This window comes from Pelobates fuscus, chromosome 2, assembly GCF_036172605.1.
Source record: "Pelobates fuscus isolate aPelFus1 chromosome 2, aPelFus1.pri, whole genome shotgun sequence".
Lineage (NCBI taxonomy): Eukaryota > Metazoa > Chordata > Amphibia > Anura > Pelobatidae > Pelobates > Pelobates fuscus.
In genome coordinates, this window is record NC_086318.1 from 112,923,955 (window position 1) to 112,948,250 (window position 24,296).

A 24,296-nucleotide genomic window follows, 5' to 3' on the forward strand; every position below is an offset into this window, starting at 1 on the left:
ATGAGAAGAAGCTGTTGATGATCAACAGTGTCAAAAGCCGCAGACAGGTCACGGAGAATTAGGATAGAGAAGTGACCACGAGATTTTGCAGCGAGTAGATCATTGGATACTTTGGTCAGTGCCGTTTCCACAGAGTGCTTAGCACGAAAACCAGACTGAAGCGGGTCTAGCAGAGAGTTGGACTCGAGGAAGTCTGTCAATCTCGCATACACAATTCTTTCAAGGATCTTGGATGCAAAAGGCAGTAGCGAGATAGGACGATAGTTGGATGGGGATTTAGGGTCAAGATTGGGCTTCTTTAGAATTGGGGTTACAGTTGCATGTTTGAAGGGCGATGGAAATATACCAGAGGAGAGAGAGAGATTGAGAATTTTTGTGACAGGTGGAGAAAGAGAAGAAGAGTACGGATGAGATGCGAGGGAATTGGATCTAGGGAGCAGGTGGTGGGGCGGGAGGACTGGAGCAGAGCAGAAACCTCTTCCAATGTAGCGGGTGCGAATGAACATAGAACAGCAGAGGGAGTGAAGTTAGGGGAAGTATTGCAAGGGGGAGGAGAAAAATGAGAGATCTCTTCTCTTATTGTAGAGATCTTGTCAGTGAAGTGAGTTGCAAAGTCTGAGGTGGTCAAGTTAGTAGGTGGAGGAGGAACAGCAGGGCGAAGAAGAGAGTTAAATGTGTGAAATAGTCGTTTGGGTTCGCGGGAGAGTGTGGTTATGAGGGTATTGAAGTAATTAACTTTTGCAGAGGAAAGAGCCAAGCTGTATGAGCTCAGCATAAATTTATAGTGGAGAAAGTCAGACGCACAGTGAGACTTTCTCCAACAGCGTTCAGTAGTTCTGGAGCATTTTTGGAGGTATCGAGTGAGCTTGGTGTGCCAGGGTTGTTGTTGGGGGCGCCTGCGGCGTTTAAATGTACAAGGTGCCATGATGTCTAGTTGAGAGGAGAGGGTGGAATTGTAGAAGGAGGTTGCAGAACTAGGACAGGTGAGGTTTGAAATAGGTAAAAGGAGAGTTTGGAGATTAGTGGAGAAATGCTCTAGGTCAAGACATTGGAGGTTTCTGTGAGAGTGATGTTCAAATGGTGGTGTCAATTGGGTCTTAGGTATGCCAATGTCAAAAGTCAGCAGATGGTGGTCAGATAGAGGAAAAGGAATGTTGGAGAGATTAGAGGCAGTACAGACATACGTATACACATGCAGGTCAAAGTATACACTTTTATAGCCTCCCTCCAGTTTCCTACCTTTTGGGTGCAGGAGAATGGATTTCCTGAAGTCCAGTTTGCAGGCTGACGCTGTTGGGAGCTGGCTCTTGAAGTCTGCACTACCTCATCTTCTGCCTTCTCCTCCTCTGGCTCCTGTCTCTCCCAGCCTGGCCCCATGCTAACTGCCTCTTCATCCCCATCCATGCATCTCCTGTGTATGGGAGGAACTGACTTGCAGCTTTCACTTCCTCCCATGCTGCTGATAAGCAAGGGATCTGGTTGCTCTGGTAAAGGGCCACAGCACCCAACCTAATTGCAGGGACCACACGATGGGTATCCTGAGTGTGTGGACAGCACAAAATGCTTTGGAGGTCCACAAGTGGCCCGCGGGGCCCATGTCGTGCAGGCCTGGTATAGGAGCTACACAGTTGGAGGCTGCTGGTGTTGTCAGGTGTGTGACATCAAATATCTCTGCTACATCCAAATGACCTGTGCAGCCTAATCTAGAATATACAGAGATCTGTGCATGCCTAAGACACACAGACTAATTTGCCCAAATGACAACTGATGCATGCTTTGAATGTGATGATCACTGCTGTCTCTAGCAAACACCTCCAGAGACATCATGTATTGTCATTATAGTGACAAATGTCCTCAGATACAGTCCAGGCCTGGAGAACATTGAAATTGTGAACCAGCAGCCCATACAGTGCTGAGCTAGATTGCTGCACAATTCCTGCCTTGTTCATGCTTTACTCTGCAAAAAGACATCCCAATGCTCCTCAACATCCATTTAATCAGCAAAAGAATGGCACAAGGCTGCAGCCCACATCCCCAGTATTTTAATGGGCTGGGGACAATTATCTCCACCTGCCCCACTTGCCTACCTTCCCTTGAATGCCTCAACTACATTGTTTTCAGCACCTGTCCAAATGTCTTCTATCTGATTCTCTGCTGGGTCCACTAAACTTTTTATCTCAAATAGATGACATAAAACTTAATTTATATGGGTCATATAACCGCAGCACAAACGTGAACTCTAGTTATAGCTAAATGTATCTCAAATAATTTTATAGTTATTATTACATCATCAACATTCCTGGTAGATGTTCTGAAGGACAAGCTGAAGAAACCATGCAAACATGTAGGTATAGAACCAACATATTTGATATGAGACCATGACAGATAAGTCCATCTGCAAGCAGGGCATCATTTTGCACTCTTGGAGAAAACTGTTACTGGGCAGGGCTAGGATGACCAAACAGTACAACGAGAACACCAGGAATTCGAGAGACAAATTTCAAGTGCACTGGTGGGAACACCTTCAACTTAAAGAAAAAGCCTATTACATCGAAGATTCTCATTTATCATCAAGCTTGAGACACTGATGCCTTACACACGCAGGAAAGACAGATAAATAAATATAGAAAACAAGAGATGATACATTTATACAGACAAGAAATGAGAGCCTCATAACAGTGAGGCTGTATATTGTGGGACCCTTATTCTCATCTGGACATTTATATCCCAAATAAACAAACTGTTTTTCTCTCAACTCTTTCTCTACTAAGCATGCTTTACAAAAATATTAGCAAACAACTTATTTCAAGCATGAGAATCATATTTAACATATAACTATTTTATAAAATAGTGATTTTGTGCATAGATTTTTATTCAGAATACATAATGAAAATTATGTAAATGTACATAATTTTTATTTATTTTTTCATTTAATTTCTAACTTTATTGAAGTATTAGTGGAATGGAGAGGTTTAGACAGTTACAGTGTCCCTAATTTGGCAGTATTGCCCACAGGGTCTGAAATAATAGTATAAAATAAAACATACAGTGAATGCAGCAAGAAAAAAACATATGATGTTATGATGATATTATGCTTGAATATTCCTTTACTTTATTGAAGGAGGAGAGTGGCTGTTCATTTTCAGCCCATTTGCATATATTAAGTCTTTGATTTAATATTTCTGCTTTTAAACGATGTACTATTTTTGGATAAACATTTAAATAATTTTTTTCCAATATCCAAATATCAAAAACTAAATTATATAAAAATAAATATATTAACATATCAAAAAATATATTATAAAAAAAAATCATAATATTAAATCTTTTCAAAAGTTTATCCAAACCTCGAACAAATGCTGTGTTCAAACCTAGAGTAGTGGTACGTTGCGAGTAAACACACATACATATACGCATACATTGATACATAATCCGAGGATGAAGCTCATCTACTGCACTTCCATTTAGGGGAAGGGAAACACGGAACTTGTAAATAGATCAGTATTCAGAGCTTCAGATCTTGAAAAGTTATGTTTAATTGTATTTTGTTGAATCTAGGAACTTTCATGTTTACTTTGATTTATACCGGAAATATTGTATTTCTTTCTGGCCTGCGAGCCAACTCTTAGCTGACTTTTATGACCTAATAAACAGATTTACAAAAAAAAATAAAAAAAGTTTATCCAAAATTATGGACTTGGTTGAGAACTAGTAATCGCTCTTGGAGGATAAATAATGGTATGTGAGCTTCATAGAATAAGTTTGTTTTGCAAAGTAAATGAAAGTGAAGAGGTTAATAGATGAATACAATTGTATACTTCAGCTGATGGAAGAAATGGAGAATATTAGCCACTTTTAGAAAAATCTCTGTAGAGAGTCTCCCCCCAAAAAATAAAAAATTAATTTAAAAAAAAGAACACAAATTTGAAGCTATATGAGAAAAGGAAAAATACATTTCACTAATAATAATTTAGATTCTTACTTGTCACATGAAGTAGAAAAAAGAAACAGAGTCTCTATTGGGCTATGAGGAAGCTAAGTGAATTCTAGTGACAAACATAGAGCTTGAAATAAACCAACATGATAGACATACCCTAAACGTATGCCCTATGGGGTAGGCAACCTTTGGCACTCCAGATGTTTTAGACTACATCTCCCATAATGCTCTTACAGACACAATGCTGGCAAAGCATCAAGGATGATGTAGTCCTCAACATCTAGGATGCCAAAGGTTGCCTATCCTTGCCCTATACCTATAAACATAACAACTTTCAATCTTGTAGGTTGAACTCCTTAATGCCATAATTTACCCATAAAACACTGTTGAACATTGTGTATCATACAAACAACATAAAAACCCACTGACAGGTGAAGTGAATAACATTGATTATATCGTTACAATGGATATGCACTTGTCAAGGGTTAGGACATATTAGGCAGCAAGTGAACAGTCAGTTCTTGAATTTCATGTATTGGAGCAGGAAAAATGGAAAAGCAAAATGATCTGAAACAGATGAGAGCCTTTGGCAAGAGTCAGATAGCGATGGTTAGACGACCGGGTCAGAGCATCTCCAAAGCAACAAGTCTTGTGGGGTGTGCCCAGTATGCAGTGGTTAGTGCCTACCAAAAATTGTGCAAGCAAGAACAACCTGTAGATTGGCATCAGGGCATGGGTGCCCAAAGCTCATTAATGCACATGAGGAGCGAAGGTTGCCTATCTGGTCCAAACACACAGAAGAGCTACTGTAGTTTGCTGCGTACCTACAGACTAGTCACAGTGCCCATGAGGACCCCTGTCCACCACCATAAACATGAGCTTCAGAACTGGACCATGGAGCAATGGAAAAAGTTTGCCTGGTCTGATGAATCAAGTTTTCTATTAGCTCAGGTGGATGGTCAGGTACGTGTGCATTCTTAACGTGAGGAAGATATGGCAGCAGGATCCACTATGGGAAACTATGGATCCTGGCATTTATGTGGCTGGTACCTTGACACATACCTCCTACCTAAAGATTGTTGCAGACCACGTACACCCCATCATGGCAATAGTGTTCCCGATAGCTATGATCTTTATCAACAGGAAAATGGGCACACTGCAAAAATTGTTCAGGAATTGTTTGAGGAACATGACAAAGAGTTCAAGCTGTTGCCTTGACTTCCAAATTCCCAAGATCTCAATCCAATTGAGCATCTGTGAGATGTGCTAAAGCAACAAATCCAATCCATGGAAGCCCCACCTCACAACTTGCAGAAATTAAAGGATCTGCTGCTAATGTCTTGGTTCCAGATAAAGGAGACGTTCAGAGGTCTTATGGAGTCAATGCATTAGAGCAGTTTTGAAATGCCAAAACGTTATTAGATAGGTGGTTTTATTGTTGTGGCTGAGCAGAGTATATATATATATATATATATACTACATGATCTGACCATTATTTTAGCTGGTAGATCATGTTTTAAAATTCATTCTGCATGGATGGTGGCATCATGTGTGCAATTACTCTCAGTAATGAATGAGCAATAATGTACAGATCCATATAGTTCCATATAGTTCCATATAGTCTGGCGGCTCGAATACAGGCATGTTCCTGTCTTCCTGAGATTAATTAAAATAAATTCTAAAATAAATTGTTGCGGGCAGCGGGCCCGCACACTAAGGGGCCCCTCAAGAGGCCCATGCACCTAGGACCATCTGAGGCATCTGAGGCTGTGGCCCTTTAGCAGCGCGACTGGGCCCTCTTGCTTATCTGCAGCATGGAGGAAGTGACAGCCGGTCACTTCCACCCAGAGAGTAAAGATTAAAAAAAAAGGAATTTGGGGCACATCCGGAACATGCTTATTTCAGGAATGATGCTGCCATAGTGACCAAAATTTCTACATAACACACATTAAGGAACATCGCACACATAAAAATAAATGTTTACATTTTATAAGGCTACTTAAAATCACCTATCTCTGCAAACAAAGAATGAACAAGAAGGAATGTGGGGCTGACCATGGAGAGAGCTGCAGGGTACGCGAGAAAAGGTAAATAAACATATTTTTTTATCCTTACAAAGTGAGGGGGGCTGTCAACTAAATTGTAACTAGGACACTGTACTGTTCCTTTAACCTAAAAATATCATGCAATATAAAATAGCATGCAACTGTTGTAAATAGTCACATCTTGGGGTTTTATATACATCTATAAATCTTGGTCTTGTGGTTTATTACAATGTCTCTGGAATTTGTTATGTATAAAGATAGATAGATAGATAGATAGATAGAAAGATAGATATATAGATAAGATTTATTTGACATTTACATATTTCAGATTGATATTAGTATCACTATTTAAAACGTATTGAATAAATAATTCTGGAAATCATTCAACCAATGGGTGAACTTTTAATATGTACTGTCTTTTTAAGCCATTGATCAAACAATAGCGCTGAAACGTATTGGGTTAACCGACAGTCACCGTAATGAGGAAATAGCCTTCTAATAGTCTGTCAATCAAACTCTGAGCAGTCCAGTAGGCAGATCAGAGAGCTGCATTAAAGGATGTCTTTTTAGGCGGCCCACCCTGGGCCGTTTAGGCAGGTCTTTATGTAGACTAATCATATTATCAGTCTAAAAGAGATTTACAATCAGATTTGCCAAGAATCACTCTCTGTGTAATCTTGGTTGAAGACTGACACCATTTTATCTTCACATGATTCCGTGTTTCTCACACAAGTAATTCAGTTCCTTCCACATTGTCAATTCTGACAGGCTGATTTAATCTGCAGCCTTCTCAATGCCTCTGACCACTGTGCTCAATCATTAACCTTGACTCACATAATTGAATTCAAGGTTGATTGCTTGTGACCCTTCATGGAGAGGTCTTGAAAATGTACATATTCATTACTGACTGCATTACTAAACGGACTGCACAGGGAGAGCTGTAGCAATCAGGTTTCTTGGTATTCAGAGGGCGAGGAGGGCATTAATTGCATGTTTGAGTTGAGGATTAGATTATGAAAAGAGAGAGAGAGAAAATGAAGATATATCAGGGCCTGCACTATACACACACACACCAGAGGCTGACACAACCTTACAACATCATCTTTTTTTAAAGATATTATCTCCTATTCAATACACAAACAACACGTCTCTAAAGGAATTGATAATTATATAGGAAGATAGAAAGCAAAAGGAATGGAATTTAGAAAAATTAAAAAAAAACAAAAAACTAAGCAGATTGGAATGTTAGAAATTATTTGATTCAATATCCAAAACAGTTAACACAACAAACACAACTAGTAATTATCTTTAAACAATGCCTTTTGTTTAAACACGGCGTGGATCACCGACATTACATTCTATAGATTAACCCTTTCTTTAATACAGGCCGAGTTATTCACTAATTGAGGAGAACTGACAGGACAGCTGGATATTTTAAGCAAATTATTTATATAATACAGCCTGATTAGAAAAAGTCTGTAATTCAGATATTATGACGCTTCTGGTTACAAATTTAGCAAATTCACACACATGTTTTGACAGTAATAAAGAGGAAATATATAAATTCATCAAATCTATTGAACCTGCAATATGAAACACAAAATGATACAGACTTTCAGAAATGTATTGATCACAAACAGAGCAGTAATTTAATGAAGAAGTTACATTAACAGCCAATACAGACATTTGTCAATAAGACGCTTCTTTTGTCAATGTAGAAATAATATTCCATTGGGTTTGTCTTTTACATAGATCAGGAGCGAGGGAAATATCGCAAAACCCAAAACCACAACTAGGTTTGCTATAACATGGCATTCATATCAAATGTTTGTTTTGTGTTGCTGCATGTGCAAGGATTATCATTTAGAATGAAGGCATTAGAACAGTCTACGAAGATGAAAGACATATAAATAACTAGATAAAGAGACATGGAGTTCTGTGTTTGAACAATGAATCAATCTCTAATACAGGTTAATGTAACCAATATTGACCTGACAATCCCATTCCATGATCTTCTTGGCATCTGCTAGTATGCCCGTCTGTCTGTCCCTCAATCCGTCCAATGTCAATTTGAAATGAAAACAATTCTCTAACTACTATTTTCTCATTTCAGGTATTTTGTCCTAACATTTTAAATTCTCTTTCCAAACATTTAGAACAGAATACATTATTTTGCCCTTGTTAATATGGACATATTTGCTGAAATGTATGTATATTTTCCTCACATTTGCTCTTAATATGTAAACCTGGATGAGCTCAAAGAAGAAGAATGAATCACTAAACAGTTAATTGTGGCGAGTTAAAACCCAAACTGCAAAAATTTAGATTTAATTAACCAAATTGCAACTACAGTGGGTTTGGACAAATTTTCTAAATCATGGATTTTTGCTATAATTTGTGCTATTTAGTTTTTTAATGTCCTATAATCCACTGCTAAGTAAACAAACCACACTGTTAATTCTGCATGAAACCCTATGACAGACACCCAATTTATTTTATATATATTACCCAATAGTCTTCTACAACATTAGCAACATTAGCAAATAGTGTCATTCACTAAAATGAGAATTGCCGGGAGTTCAGAGTGAATTTCAAAAGTAAGGTCAAAACAGCCAAATTTAAGACATAATTGACTGGAGAATTTCTCTAAGTCGGCTATTTTGGCCTGAATTTTAAAATTCAATTTGCGTTGCCAGCAATTCTCACATTAGTAACCATGAAAGCTTCTCAAGTAATGCAGAGAGAAAGAGCTCTCATTTACTCCAATGGCAACACTTACCATCCCTGGCAGCGGACACATAGAGGAAGTTGCTGTTTTTAACTCCATTTTGAGATAATTTCTTGGAAAGAAGACTGCTGGTGTCTAAATATTTGCCACTTGAATCCATTTTCCTGTCATTCGTTTGTGACTTTACAAGACTCTCTGGGGGTATTATTTGTTTTAGCTCTTTGCTGTGTTCTGGTTCGTCCTGTATGTTATGTTGTTGAGTAAAACATTGTCTATTGAAAGCAGCGTGCACTTTCTTTTGTCTCTCTTGTTATCTGTTGATATTGTTGCTAGGAAATCTTTCATTTTAAATGATACTATGACAGCTACTGCAGGAGGGTGCAAATACATACATTCCTTGGTCACACGTTTTATGTGCTAAAGTGTATACACTCATATCCCTTGTATTTTTAAACACAATTCCTGTATATTTATATTTTACTTAACAGAAACATATTTTTTGCAACGTTCATATTTAAGTTATCAATATGTATCCTGTAAAAAGACCTGTTAAACAGAGCAAATTGTGTACTGAAGACTAATTCTCAAGTATTCTTTAAAAAAAAAAATGTAAAGTTTAATTTTGCATTAAATGTAATAGCTTCTTATTTTGAAATAGTTTATAAAGGCAGGAATACTGTGACCACACAGTTTGCTGCATACTGATTAATACATCATTTGCAATAAGAGAAAGTGTCAGCGCTTAAAAGTCTACTCCTAAATGTTGTCAAAAAGGGGAATAGCAGAAAAGGTCCTTGTATTCTTAAGTGCAAAGTCTATTTCCCACCTCCACGGTGGCGGATATAAACAAAATCAAGGTTGATAACAGTGTATTTGATATTATTGCAAAAATAAAATTGTATTATGTATCCACAGTTCAGTATTATTTTGTTGTCCCTTGAAAGGATACTGCAAGCGGGATGTGATAAAACAGTAGTTTATTTAAATTTGTTTAAAACCCTAATGAAGAACTTTGCCACTTATAAAGAAAGTGGTTAAGAAGTTATAATAACCACTGTAAAGTCCAGTACATGAAGATGGGCAATGTATAGATAAAAAAAGGTTTACCACTCCGTCGGAGCAGCTGATTCAATATAAAATCCTTTCTTCAAGCCGCAGTATTGGAAGCCGGAACGCTGTAACTTTACACCGCTGGAAGATTCTGCTGATACCGGTGAATGATGGTAAGTGAAGGCCTTTTCCTCAGCTCATCAAAGCGTTTCGCCCGTACTTGGGGGGCTTTGTCAAGATAGTGAGGTATCCTTCTGTTATATACAAACACAAAGATAAAGCACCACGCTTACAGCAGCAGTAGCTTAGTATCCAAGAGCTCAAAATACATAGTAAAAACAAAGAGAAAGTTACCTGCGCTCTGGCCTAAATCCCTATGTACATTTAAACAAAATGGAGGCTCTTTAGTTTTATTCCAATGGCCATTTGAATATAAGCTCACCTGCCACGTCAAGGCAAGCCCCAAAAGGTGAGTCCTACACTAGCCCTTAGATTTGCTGATATCAGTCAAGAATCTTCAATTAGACAGGAAGGGGTATTTTCTAAACCCTTTCACATTTAACCCTTTATAGGGCTTCTACACATACAATCCTTCTGTTATAGTATATACAGGCATACCGCACTTTTAAGTACACAATGAACCAGAGCATGTATGTAAAATTAAAATGTACTTAAAGTGAAGCAATATCTTTTTTTTTTTTTACTTCCCAAGCATGTACTGCTTTGCAATAGTCATTTACAGGCATAACTGATACTGCAAATGCAGATTCCCAGTGATTTATTTAGTGATTTCCAGTGGGCTTTTATTCAGTTAAAACAAACAGAAAAAAAAAAAATCTCATTACAGATTGTGCCATTTATCTTTAATGTTTAACTCATCTGACAACCTTAAACCAGGAGGAAAAGTAAAATAAACCTGCCCACTGGGCCATTTTCTGTCAATACGGTTCCAATTTGTATTTGTTAACAGCTTAGTTGCACACTTTGTTTAGAAACACCTCTTCATCACTTTAAGCATTTATGGTTTAACTTTGAATCTTCAGAATTGTGGCTAATGCAGCTAAGCTGCTAAGTCATAGTTATAGAAAATGGCAGGGTAAACCCTTTCACTGGATGGCGCCAATTGCAGAATATGGAAAATGTATGGGCAAAAAAATATATATTCAGCTAGTTTGTTCAAAGCTAGTTTGTTCAAAGTGTGAGGACGTCTATGGTTGTTTGACAGAGTTACACTCTGCACCCAGAACACTTCAATGAGATGCAGTGGTCTAGGTGCCTATAGTGTCCCCTTAAGTGTACATGAAACCTCATCAAACTATGTGTTATTTTTTCTTTTATAGTTTACGTTTATTTAAAGTGTAAGTACACTACTTTTGTGTTGTTGTTTTTTTTACAGCACTTCTAAAAACAAATGCCCAGGTTTAGGCACAATTAGCACACACTTATTTAATTGTTTATCATTTTTAACTTGATCTGCATTGAACATGTAAAAGTTTAAATGTCATTATAGTGAACCTTATGCCGGCAATCAGAATAACCCGAATTGTTATTTCTTTATGGGATACTATAATGTTAGGAATACAAACATGTATTCCTAAAACTATAACTCCCGCTCCCTCTCCCTCTCCTCTCCCTCATGGACCCCCATCAATAAAGGGTTACAAACCCTTTATTTACTTACCTGATCCCAGAGCCGATGTACCTCGGTGCTGGGTCAGCTCTCCGCCTCCTCCAACGTCAACCGACGGGGGGAGCATTATGCCCATACGCAGCGATTGCATTACGCCCTGCCCATATGCAGCTATTGCATTACGCCCTGCCCATACGCAGCGATAGCATTATGCCCTGCCCATACGCAGCGATTGCATTACGCCCCGCCCATGCGCAGCTATTGCATTACGCCCTGCCCATACGCAGCGATTGCATTACGCCCTGCCCATACGCAGCTATTGCATTACGCCCTGCCCATATGCAGCGATTGCATTACGCCCTGCCCATACGCAGCGATTGCATTACGCCCTGCCCATATGCAGCTATTGCATTACGCCCTGCCCATATGCAGCTATTGCATTACGCCCTGCCCATACGCAGCGATTGCATTACGCCCTGCCCATATGCAGCTATTGCATTACGCCCTGCCCATATGCAGCGATTGCATTACGCCCTGCCCATACGCAGCGATTGCATTACGCCCCGCCCATACGCAGCGATTGCATTACGCCCTGCCCATACGCAGCTATTGCATTACGCCCTGCCCATACGCAGCTATTGCATTACGCCCTGCCAATACGCAGCGATTGCATTACGCCCTGCCCATACACAGCTATTGCATTACGCCCTGCCCATACGCAGCGATTGCATTACGCCCTGCCCATACGCAGCGATTGCATTACGCCCTGCCCATATGCAGCGATTGCATTACGCCCCGCCCATACGCAGCGATTGCATTACGCCCCGCCCATACGCAGCGATTGCATTACGCCATGCCCATATGCAGCGATTGCATTACGCCCTGCCCATACGCAGCTATTGCATTAGGCCCTGCCCATATGCAGCGATTGCATTACGCCCCGCCCATACGCAGCTATTGCATTACGCCCTGCCCATATGCAGCGATTGCATTACGCCCTGCCCATACGCAGCGATTGCATTACGCCCTGCCCATACACAGCTATTGCATTACGCCCTGCCCATATGCAGCGATTGCATTATGCCCCGCCCATACGCAGCGATTGCATTACGCCCTGCCCATACGCAGCGATTGCATTACGCCCTGCCCATAGTATAGATTTGAATCAATGCTTTCCTATAGGGCTTTCATTGATGCTGGATGTCCTCATGCAGAGTGTGAGGACGTCCAGCATCAGTTAGGCAACTAAGTCTTAGTGTTCTTAGTTCTCTAAAACTGTAATGTCTTACATTGCAGGACTAAGTGTGACAGGGACACTGCACCCAGACCACTTTTATGAGCTGAAGTGGTCAGAGTGCCTATAGTGTCCCTTTAACCCCTTAAGGACACATGACATGTGTGACATGTCATGATTCCCTTTTATTACAGAACTTTGGTCCTTAAGGGGTTATCCTCCTACCCTGCAAAATACTGTCCGGTCTGAATTCCAAGATGTCCCCAATTTCCTGAGCAAGAATGCTGTCTGTCCATTGTTAGTATTTATACATGTAAAAATGTAGGTTTACGCTTTGCTAGTTGTAGAAACCAAAATGAAAAAGATACATTTAAACACATATTAACTATGAAGGCATTTAGTACGCTTTGCACATCGCTGGAAAATGTAATGACATTTCTAAGTATGTGTAATATTTTCAGAACTGTTAGCGCAGCACATTGCTGGTTAAATTGATTTATTATACTTAAATGTATCCCTTTTTGCATTTTTTAAATAAACCTCAATATATGAAGACATATCTGTATCTGTCTGTCGGTCTCTACATACACACTTTTATAGGTAGCTATACGTATTCCCAGATTACACTGAAAATGACTGCTAATCATTCTAATTGAAATCACACTAAGTACATAGGATCTATTTTGATCCCAGCTGTAATTCATTCAATGATCCAAGCCTGCATCTCGGATCTGCTCAATCGCTAAATCAATCATTGCTCGGATCAAAAAGATTTGAGCTTCTCATCTCTATTTAGGAGAACCGAGAATTGTTCTCATATTGATTTCTTTATAGCTTTAGTCTTGTTAAAATATGATCTGTCCCTGAAAAACTGGCATTAGTGCAGTTAGCAATTATATAACCGTGTCCAGAATGACAGAAATAAACTGTAAAAGTGATTTCCACTAACAAATTGAGATTGTACTAGAAATAATTGCTCTAGGGTTTCAACTGAATCTGACAGTGTTAACTTACTATACATAAATGTATATAATACTGTGTGTATATATATATATATGTATATATTTATAGTATGTTTATTATGTAAATATATTACGTATGTATACTAAACAGGAGTGTATTGTTCTATGCAGTGATATATTTTTTTTTTTTTATTGGAATAATAATAATACATAGTAAAAGACCATTTTTTGAGTTTCCTCTTCTCCAGGTCAGAAGCAATAGTGATCAATATAATGAAATTCAAGATTTGTAACTCAACTCCTAATGACAATGGAGAGACAGTGTATGTCTGCTGTCATTATGCAGTTAATGAGCACCCACATACGGTATTGGTATAATATAATAAAAAGTGCTATTAAGAAGCCAGTCTCACCAAGATTGATGAACCGTTGAGACTGCACTATCTGGATAGCTCAGAAATAGCAGGCTGGAGGTCCCCACGCCAGGACAGCTCGCCACAGCAGTGTAACCATTGGCAGCTAACACAGGGTACATGATTTATTCATGCTACATAAAGGTAGCCAATAATAGTGACCAATTGTCTCTTAGGCTTCCTGATCGCCCGGGGAGGAAGCCACAGTTGTCTAACTGTCAATTTAGACCTGTAATCACTAGGATTACCTCTCACGGTGTCCAGTGATCAGTCGGCCTGGGTGCCAAACTACTAACCAGAGTATGTTTAGGGTTAAGGATTGCAAGAGTCAGGATTAGGGTAAACTATAGTTATGGTTAGTTAGAGTTAGCTGGGTTTATAGATAGCCAGTGTTAGGATTAGTTCAGGTTAGATGTGGTTAGTGATAGACAGGGTTAGTTAGGAATAGATTTAGCTAGGGTTAGAGTTAGATTGGATGAAGGTTAGTTTGGGTTAGATGAGTTTAGAAATAGTATCAAACATTGACTCTGGTCATTCTGGTGACAAAGACAATGTCACTTTTACAAATTAGTTCCCTCTGAAGCAAGCAAAGAGGATGTATGTGGAAAAAACAAAAAAATATATTGTATCACCAATTTGGCATTATTTGGTGATGACTTAGCCAAGCAAAATGACTCAGGTTATCGTCTTGCTTTGGTATGCCATGATGGGGTAAATGCAGGCCTAGTAAATCAATCAAATAAAAATTAATGAAATTGGCATGTCTGGTTTTACCCTATAACTTTTTAAATCTTGCTAGACCTATACATGGTATATTGATGTTTTTGTGGCAGTAGAAGAATTCAATTTTTGTCAAATTGTCCACGAAAATGAAACACACAGAAAATTATACAAACCAATAGAGGTTGGTGATAAAATAATTAAATAAAAAGTATCAAAGTATATTTTGCTTCCATGACTGATAAAATTACAGTCTCGGCAGACCAAATTTTGCAAAGGTTTAGCATTTAAAATGTAATCCACTCCTTGCAATATTTGTCCTCTTGCTTCCAAAAATGAATTGAAATCCTATATATAAGGTACATTGTAACACTGAATGAATGTTAAGCCATAGGTTCATTATCGGTAAGTTGAAGAATGTAAAATGAGTATTTTAGGATTATTTAGACTGGAATGTTTGCAGTAAAAATAATTTATTTTCACTAGTTATGGTTATGATACAAGAGACATGAGTTGTTGTTTTTTATTTTGTTTGGAACAAATATGTACAGTTGCATTACCTTTTTGTTCAAGAGTTGTTTAATAGCAGACTGTAGGCACTATAATCATTTCATCTCATTGAATTGGTTTTAGTTCTTAGAGTCTATTGGCACTGTCCCTCCACTCAGTGTTAAACCATTTTAAAGCAGTTTAACATTAAATAGGGTTTCATGGTCTCTGGTAGCCTGGCCTTTACTGGGGGTATGGCTAAGGCAGAGATTACACACTTCCTTCTAGACATACCAATTCATACCAGCAATGGGTCCTCTGACACTTTCATTTAATCACAGCCACCCACTGCTGTTCATGCTAATGCTTCCTCAATTTTCCAAACAGCACAGCGGGGATGGACTGCTAGGACTCTCGTATAGTATTAAAACATTACAATCGGTTTAACACTGAATGGAAGGATAATGCAAGGAGAATGCAGACACTATAACCACTTCTATGGGGGGACACTGTTACACTGTTTACAGAATAGCTTCAAATAATACATACTTTAGGTCATGAAAAAGTAGTTTGAAGTTGACAGTCTAAACTGATAATTGTACTAAATTGGCAATTGGCAAATGAGATTATCTTAAAATAGACAAGTTTTCCATCCAGCTATTTATTTTTTTGAGTTTGGCAGTTTAGGAGTAAATTTTGCAATTCCCTTTTCAATTCTCCATAATTCTGATTTTAGTGGAAAAAAAACATAATCATAATTTAAATCCAATGTAGGCATGAGATAGACTTTTGTGTATCAGCACTCCTGAAGAAGTAAAATACATGGCTCTACTAACTATAACTTTCATGTAGAAAATGATAAAGGACTTTGTCAGATAGTTTGCACCATTTTCCGATAAATATGCATCTATCTGCCCGAGACAAGCAAGATAGTTTATTGTTCCAGCTCAGAAGTATTACAAAGTTTGCAGTTACACATTCGACAAGAGAAGGCAAAGCAGGTCACAGGCCAACAGCTAAAACCAAATGAAAGTAAGACAGTCTTATTATGATGAAAGCCTTCAGTTGGCAAAAGGAAGGGCAGGCTCGGAAATAAGACAGGTTTTGACACAGGCTGTGTCTTTCTCCCTAAAAGACAGGATATTAGTTTATGTTTTAAAGAGAGGACAAGGGTCTCTAAATTGCTTAAATGCATGTTTGGTTGTAAGTAATCTGAGAATTTAGCAGCCGCTCTGCTGTTGTACACTCTGTGAAAACAGAAACCAGATTCTTACCACAAGAATCTATATTCATTAGAAAGAACTCAGATTGACTTTATATCTATTTGAAGACAACAACCAGTTTCCAATTGCTTATGTCTTTTAAATGATACATGTTGCTGACAGGGGAATGGCAGAGATAGCACGTGGATGTTCGGAAGATTCCAGAAATACACAACACACCAGATTCATAAAAATAGCTCACGACGTGTTGTCGTGTAACAAGCTTTATTATAACTGGCCCATTAAAATGTTGCTGCAAGACATTCTGGGAACTGATACAAACTCTCTCAGACCATGCTACATCTCCATACAGTTGTGCTCAAAAGTTTGCATATCCTTGCCGAAATTGTTAAATTTTGGCATTGATTTTGAAAATATAATTGATCATGCAAAAAAAGTATTTTATTGAAGCATAGTGATCACATGAAGCCATTTATTTTCACATAGTTGTTTGGCTCCTTTTTAAATCATAATGATAACAGAAATCACTCAAATGGCCCTGATCAAAAATGTACATACCCTTGAATGTTTGGCATTGTTACAGACACAAAAGGGGACACACACAGGTTAAAATGGCAATTAAAGGGGGGGCGGAGCCAAGCAGCCGAGCTAAACAGTCGCATGACTTTAGAGCTCCCGCTTTTTCGGGCCAAAAATCGCTATTGCCAAGCAATTACACCCGCTTTGGGATCCCCTCGAGGTCCAGGAGTGTCAACGCAACACGATGGGACGCAAGAGCAAGAAAATAAAACCCGAAAAACCAAGGCAGGGACCTAACATCGCGGATCTGCTGCAACAGACACGCGAGGCCTCTAGGCCCAAGATGGCCGACTACCCGGAACACTACTCCGACTTATCCGATGACTTCTCCTCAGGAGACGATACAGCAGACTTAACACCCATGCCGAGACCTGCCCCAGCCGTCCAAAAGGCAGATACCTCACCAGTGACAACTGAAGTACTGAAGGCGCTTCTTGCGGACCTCTAGGAGAACATCCATGCGGACGTTGCCTCACTCCGCAACGACATACATGGTCTAACAGGCCGCATGGGTGCATTGGAGACTGCCTCCACTGTCTGTTCGGACCAACACCCTTCGTCCCTCGAGCTCCCACGACTGACCTGAGCGGGACTGCGACCACCTGAACAGTGAAATGCTGGACTTAACTGTTTTCTTGTTACATATATATATTCATGGTTTACAGCTGCGATCACGTTAGCAGGCTGCTATAGACGATGGCATGTTAGCCACACTCCTTCTCATAGGAAGATCTAACGACCACTTTGTTTCCCCCCCCCGTCCGTCCGTCAATAGCCTAACATCCCCATAGACCAAGTACCGGTCACAGACGGACGTAAATCCCACAAGCGACAGGCATAATGCCCCGGAAGAGAAATTACTGGTAACATTTCGACGGCAAATATACGCCAGTAGCACCCATAGAGATAAATACCCTAACCAGGATGGAGAATTAGAAAGTGTATCTATCCCCAGTAGGGCCTGGGATCCTCATTGTTTTATTATACCTTGTTGTTTTAGCCTATGTTTTTCTAAATTTACCAGGGAACAATATAGGTACTCAAAATATTTGCATATATAAACACCTATATCTTAGCGCACTACTGCACAGATTATAGCCTTAAAAGTTCCCTATGAGCATTCTAGCAGGTCAATTTTTTTTTCTGTTTTGACAAATATAAGAGAAACTGCATGTCTAGACCAGAATACACTTATGAGTCTTCTTCATATAAAAAACAAAATGTGCCTAGCCTTCTATACCACATGTTTATAAGCCTTTGTTTTATGCTGTGTACGACAACTGTTGTGGTTGCGCACACAAGTCTGTTATACTTATGCACAACTTAAATAAATAATTTTTTTTTTAAATGGCAATTAAAGGTTAATTTCCCACACCTGTGGCTTTTTTACTTGCAATTAGTGTCTGTGTCAAAATAGTCAGTGAGTTTGTTAGCTCTCACGTGGATGCACTGAGCAGGCTAGATACTAAGCCATGGGAAGCAGAAGAGAGCTGTCAAAAGACATGCGTAACAAGGTAATGGAACTTTATAAAGATGGAAAAAGATATAAAAAGATATCCAAAGCCTTGAAAATTCCAGTCAGTACTGTTCAATCACTTAAGAAGTAGAAAACTCAGGGATCTCTTGATACCAAGCCAAGGTCAGGTATACCAGGAAAGATTTCATCCACAATTGGCAGAAGAATTGTGCGGGATACAAATAAAAACCCACAGGTAACCTCAAGAGAAAGACAGGCTGCTCTGGCAAAAGACTGTTTGGTTGTTTCAATTAGCACAATACGACGATACTTGAACAAAAATGAGCTACATGGTCAAGTTGCCAGAAAGAAGCCCTTACTATGCCAATGCCACAAAAAAGCCCAGTTACAATATGCCCGACAACACCTTGACACGCCTCACAGCTTTTGGCACACTGTAACATAAGCGCTATGTTTGGAGAGGGGTCAACAAGGCCTATAGTGAAAAGAATAGCATTCCCATGTGAAGCATGGTGGTGGCTCACTGATGTTTTTGGGGGGGTGAGCTCTAAAGGCACAACGGAATCTTGTGAAAATTGATGGCAAGATGAATGGAACATGTTATAAGAAAATACTGGCAGACAATTTACATTCTTCTGCACAAATGCTGCTCTTGGACTTTCCAGCATGACAATGACCGTAAGTATAAGTCCAAGTTGACCGTCCAGTGGCTACAGCAGAAGAAGGTGAAGGCTCTGAAGTGTCATCACAGTCTCCTGACCCTAATATCATCAAGCCACTCTGGAGAGATCTCTTCATGCAAGACGATCAAAGACTTTGCATGACCTGAAGGCATTTTGCCAAGATGACCACCTGCAAGAATTATGGGCTTCATAGACAACTTTTACAAAAGACTGCACACTGTCATTGATACTAAAGGTGGCAATACACGGTAATAAGAACTAAGCGTAAGCAAACTTTTAAACAGGGGTCATTTCATTTTTTCATGGTTTCCATGTTTTTTTTTATGATTGTGCCATTCTGTTATAACCTACAGTTGTATAAGAAATAAAGGAAATGTGTTTTGCCTGCTCACTCAAGTTTCTTTAAAAATGGTACATATATTACCAATTCTCCAAGGGTATGCAAACATTTGAGCACAACTGTATAACAATGGGATTACAGTATGCTTAGTTTGGTAGCAAAAATTCATAGGGTCTCCTACTCACCCTATTGGTCGGTCAACCATCTTAAAGGGTACAAGAGGTTTTTTTTTCTAGCAAATCTCTTTGTGTTTCTTTTTTATTTGTTCCCCTAGATTTTTTTCTTTTTAATTTTTAACACCAGATTTTTTCCATTCTTCTCCCAAATTCACAATTATTTTCCCCAGGAGCATTTCACTTCCTCCATAGGTTATTGTTTTTATCACCTCTCCTGAGGACCGTCTCTCTACTGTAAATTCCTTACAGAACACAACAATGTGCATACAGTGTTACAATGAAAATTAATCGATAATGAAAATTAAAATAACAAGCAATAGGTAACATATAGTTGGCTGCTAGGTTGTGCTAAAATTTAAGAAGTTGCAGTTCCACTCTATTTTCACATATCTCATCGATACAGGTATCCGTTGACTGTATCTTTAACTTCTATATACAAGCAAATAATTTGATATTATTGCTGTGCATGCTGTTTTCTAGCTTGTTTTGATCTGATGTTGACCACGTGTATTAAGACTACAATAACATTGTTAAGTATTTCCAAATATACATAGTAATGTTTATAAGTGTCCCTCTTGTTCTTTTTTAAGGTATCATTCCTCAGACATTCAAAAACTGGAGCACGAGAGATACTGAGCTGTACACTGCTTGCTCAGACAGGAAATGATTTACCAATGAATATTTTATAAATATGCCATTAGAAATCAACTAGAGTCAGTGCCGAGCAGGCATAGATAAAATTATCCTTCTTTAAGGTGTACTGAACTGCTTCACTTACTTAACCCTTTGTTGTGTTATTGTTCACAATTAAAATGAACCTATACAATCAGTGGATATGGTGTACACCGAGAAATTATTTGATATTTCTGTTTCTATTCATTAAACGAGCGATGACCCAACTGCAGATCTACAGAGGTTCCTGAACTTGAACAATGCTCCTGATTGTTGTACATATTGTATATATTAAAAATATTATGTAAAAATTAAATCTAAATTTTCTATGGCAGTATATTTGATTTTGAGGGTAGATTCTGGCAAATTTCCATAAATGGTTTTAGAGAATGTTAAGTCCTTCATATCGTCACATTTTCTACTGCTTAACGGAATAGAATTGGTCATATTGGTCCATTTATGGCATACTAAGGTCCATATTCATCTTAAATTTTTAGTAGCCGCAACTGGTGGACTACTCTATAAAAAATATATCCACCGATTTCAATGATGAAAGACTAAAATGCTATTTTGAGAAAGATACAGAACATAACCATTTATTTATACACTGCAGACCCTGTCTATCCAAATTGGTTGGAGGACGGCCTAATATAGTGTGGAATCTGACAAATAGTGTGTTCGAAGCCCAGACAATGGTGGATTACATTCTCAAACCACTAAAGGATTTACAGGTTAAAATATTGTATATAGATGGTGCAGCTGGGATTAATAGTAATATAGTACCAGAAAAAGCCAGATGTTGTGTGAATCTAAAGAAACATATAGCAATTGGAATGAACATGTGGGTCATTTGCAACAATGTTATGTGAAGAATATATAAAATTAACTAAAAATGCATCATGACGTGCAGCTTCAAATGTGTTATGTGCCATACACACACCAAAACAAATAATTTCTCAATAAAATACTTTGACTGATTCAAACGTGAAAGTTTCCAATTGCCACAACACACAGTAATTATTAAATTAAATCTCTATAATAAAAAGATACCCACAGTTGCTGTAGGATTCCAAACACTCTGCATCATGTACCCCATATCCATTCATCATGTAATAGTTAATATTCTAAATTTTATCAATGCCAAAAAATGTTTTTCTAATTTTTAGATCACTGTGACTGATTAAATAAAATGTAATGAAGAAAAAAAAAAAAAGTGTTTTGGTAACGTAGTAATATAAGTTAGAAAAATACATGAATCCACCCTTTCACACATACCTGTTACTGTTGTTGAACCAGACAAAGGCACATAAATCCCAGTTGAATTGGACTATGTTGGTTCAATAAAAGGGAAAACAAAGTTGTTTCATTTCTGTAGATGACCTCAGTTAAAATTGATACTGTAGACTACAAAACAACTTTAGCTTAATGAAGCAGTTTTGATGTATAGACCATGCCCCCGCAGTCTCACTGCTCAATTTACTGCCATTCATTAGTTAATCACTTTGTTTATACAGCCCTAGGCACACCTCCCTGCATGTGATTTACACAGCCTTCCTAAACACTTCCTGTAAAGAAAGATTTAATGTTTAAATGTTCTTAATTGCACATTCTGTTTAATTTAGAATGTTGTATGTACTGCTCAGTTAATAGCCTACTAGACCTTATAGGAGCCTCCTGTGTGTGATTAAAGTTCAATTTACAGAGCAGTAGATAAAAACTTCCAAAGCATGTTAACATCTGATTGAAACTGAAACTTTTTTTTCATGCAGGCTGTATAAGTCACAGTTAGGAGAGCTGTAGCTAGGGCTACATAAACAGAAACAAAAGTGATTTAGTGCCTAAATGGCAGACAAGTGGGCATTGAGACATGAATCAACGGCATTACCTTTACACCAAAACTGTTGTATTAAGCCGAAGTTGTTTTGATGCCTAAAGTATCCCTTTAAGGCAAGTCTTTTTCGTCTATGCAGTCTAACTTGTTTATCAGAGATTTATATTGATCCTCCATATTTATTTGCTTGTGTAATTGGATCATATTCATTTCTTTAATTGCTATACAGTATAACTCATTTTAGCTTTTCCAACTTTCATTTTTAACTAAACTGAAACATTCATATGATTATGTTTAGCTTACCTGTATACTTTTTTCACTTCTGCAACGCATCGTTTCCAATGTAGGATTATATTGCTCATTTGCAAGGAGACATACTACATATTCTAATCATGAGTCACAATTATACTGACACTTGCAGCCAATGAATGATATTGAACAACTTTGTCTTCAATTGTTTAAAACCCTTCTGTTTTACAGATTTCCTTCAATACCGTTTAGAGTATATCTTTCTTTGTGTTCCCAGAATGTTTAAGTTTGTATTTGTCTATAATGACTCAAACCGGTCGGTTGCCTCCCTAGTCTCATAAATATACAGAAAAACAGTATCCTGTTATCACTTATACCATGCAAACATTTGTGTAATTGGCTCTCATTGCCCCCTGCTAAGTACATTACGAACTTAATAACATTTAAAAAGTAAGGACAGGACATGATTACTCTTCATACTCATTTTATCTAATTGCTTACACACACAAATGTCCAAATTCTATTTTTAACCCATTAAGGACCAAATATTGCATTTTATTTTCCCATTATCTCATCCTGTTCCCTGAAAGGCTTATGCCGCATAGAATGGCCTGCTTATTTAGCTTGGAAAACTATAAACAACATTGCAGTCATGAAATCAGTTGATGACTTCATTTTGGACAGGGTCTTTAAAGCAATATTCCAAGAATTATAACCACCACAGTGTTTATAGTGCAACGATTGCTCAGGTTTCAACCCCCATTGTAAAACTTAAAACTATTTTAGAATGTTTGACTTCTTATCTAGGGTTCTCGGGACGCCCCTCTGGATGTCCCTCCCCGCCTCCACTACAGCTCAGTGAGAGCCAGCGCATGGCTTAGCTTGGCTGAGAGTGATAAGCTGATGCTTTTAGTTAATGTGCTAGCCCTACATTGCAGAGCTTAGCTCAGAAGCGCTAACAGAAGTTCCTGAGTAGGAGCTTTCGGCTCTCACTGAGCTGTACAGGAGGCAGGTACTTGGTGAACCCCAGGTAAGAAGTCAAACCATTCTAAAACAGTTTGGCTCCTTACAATTGGGTTTGGGGTGCCGGGGCTCTGCTGGCACCATAACCACTACAACATAGTTTCAAGAAGAGACATTTTATCGTACCTATTATAACTAGTACATTCACTTTTCAATTCCCTATTCACTAGTATGACCTAATTGTTAAAGGAACACTATAGGGTCAGGAACACAAGCATGTATTCCTGACCCTATAGTGTTAAAATCACCATCTAGGCCCCCTTTGCCCCCCTAAATATTGTAAAATCTTACTTTTGCTCAAGTCTGCAGCTGCTGGCTCGGCTCCTGGTCTGCCTGCTTGGCTGACATAATCAGAAGTTTTGTTCTCAGCCAATCACAATGCTTACCCATAGGATTGGCTGAGATTATAATGGAGGCAGATCAGGGGCAGAGCCAAATACAGCCCTGGTCAATCAGCATCTCCTCATAGACATGTTTTGAATCAATGCACTTCTTTGAGGGAAGTTCAGTGTCTGCATGCAGAGGGTGGAGACGCTGAATGAAAGCAGTGCCACAGGAAGCATTTCTAGTAGCCATCTGAGGAGTGGCCACTGTAGGTATCCCTAGACTATAATGTAAACACTGCATATTCTCTGAAAAGATGGTGTTTACTGCAAAAAGCCTGAAGGGAATGATTCTACTCACCAGAACAAATACAATAAGCTGTAGTTGTTATGGTGACTATAGTGTCCCTTTATGATTTTAGACTCATTTAAGATTTGCGTTGTCCCTTCTGTTGCTCCCACTCACCTAAATTAACCTCCCTCCTAATAAACTAACAACATGTACTGAAGTG

The 24,296-nt window shown here is 38.5% G+C and overlaps 1 protein-coding gene across 1 annotated transcript in view; it reads right to left on the reverse strand.

The window, feature by feature from the left end:
- Positions 1-8,956, reverse strand: part of LOC134585589 (uncharacterized) — a 213,413-nt gene extending 204,457 nt beyond the window's left edge. The window contains exon 1 of the mRNA XM_063441027.1: positions 8,762-8,956. Within this exon, the coding sequence (XP_063297097.1) occupies positions 8,762-8,870 (109 nt within the window). The 5' untranslated portion in view covers positions 8,871-8,956. The remainder of the gene's footprint in view (positions 1-8,761) is intronic.
- Positions 8,957-24,296: the final 15,340 nt, after the last annotated feature.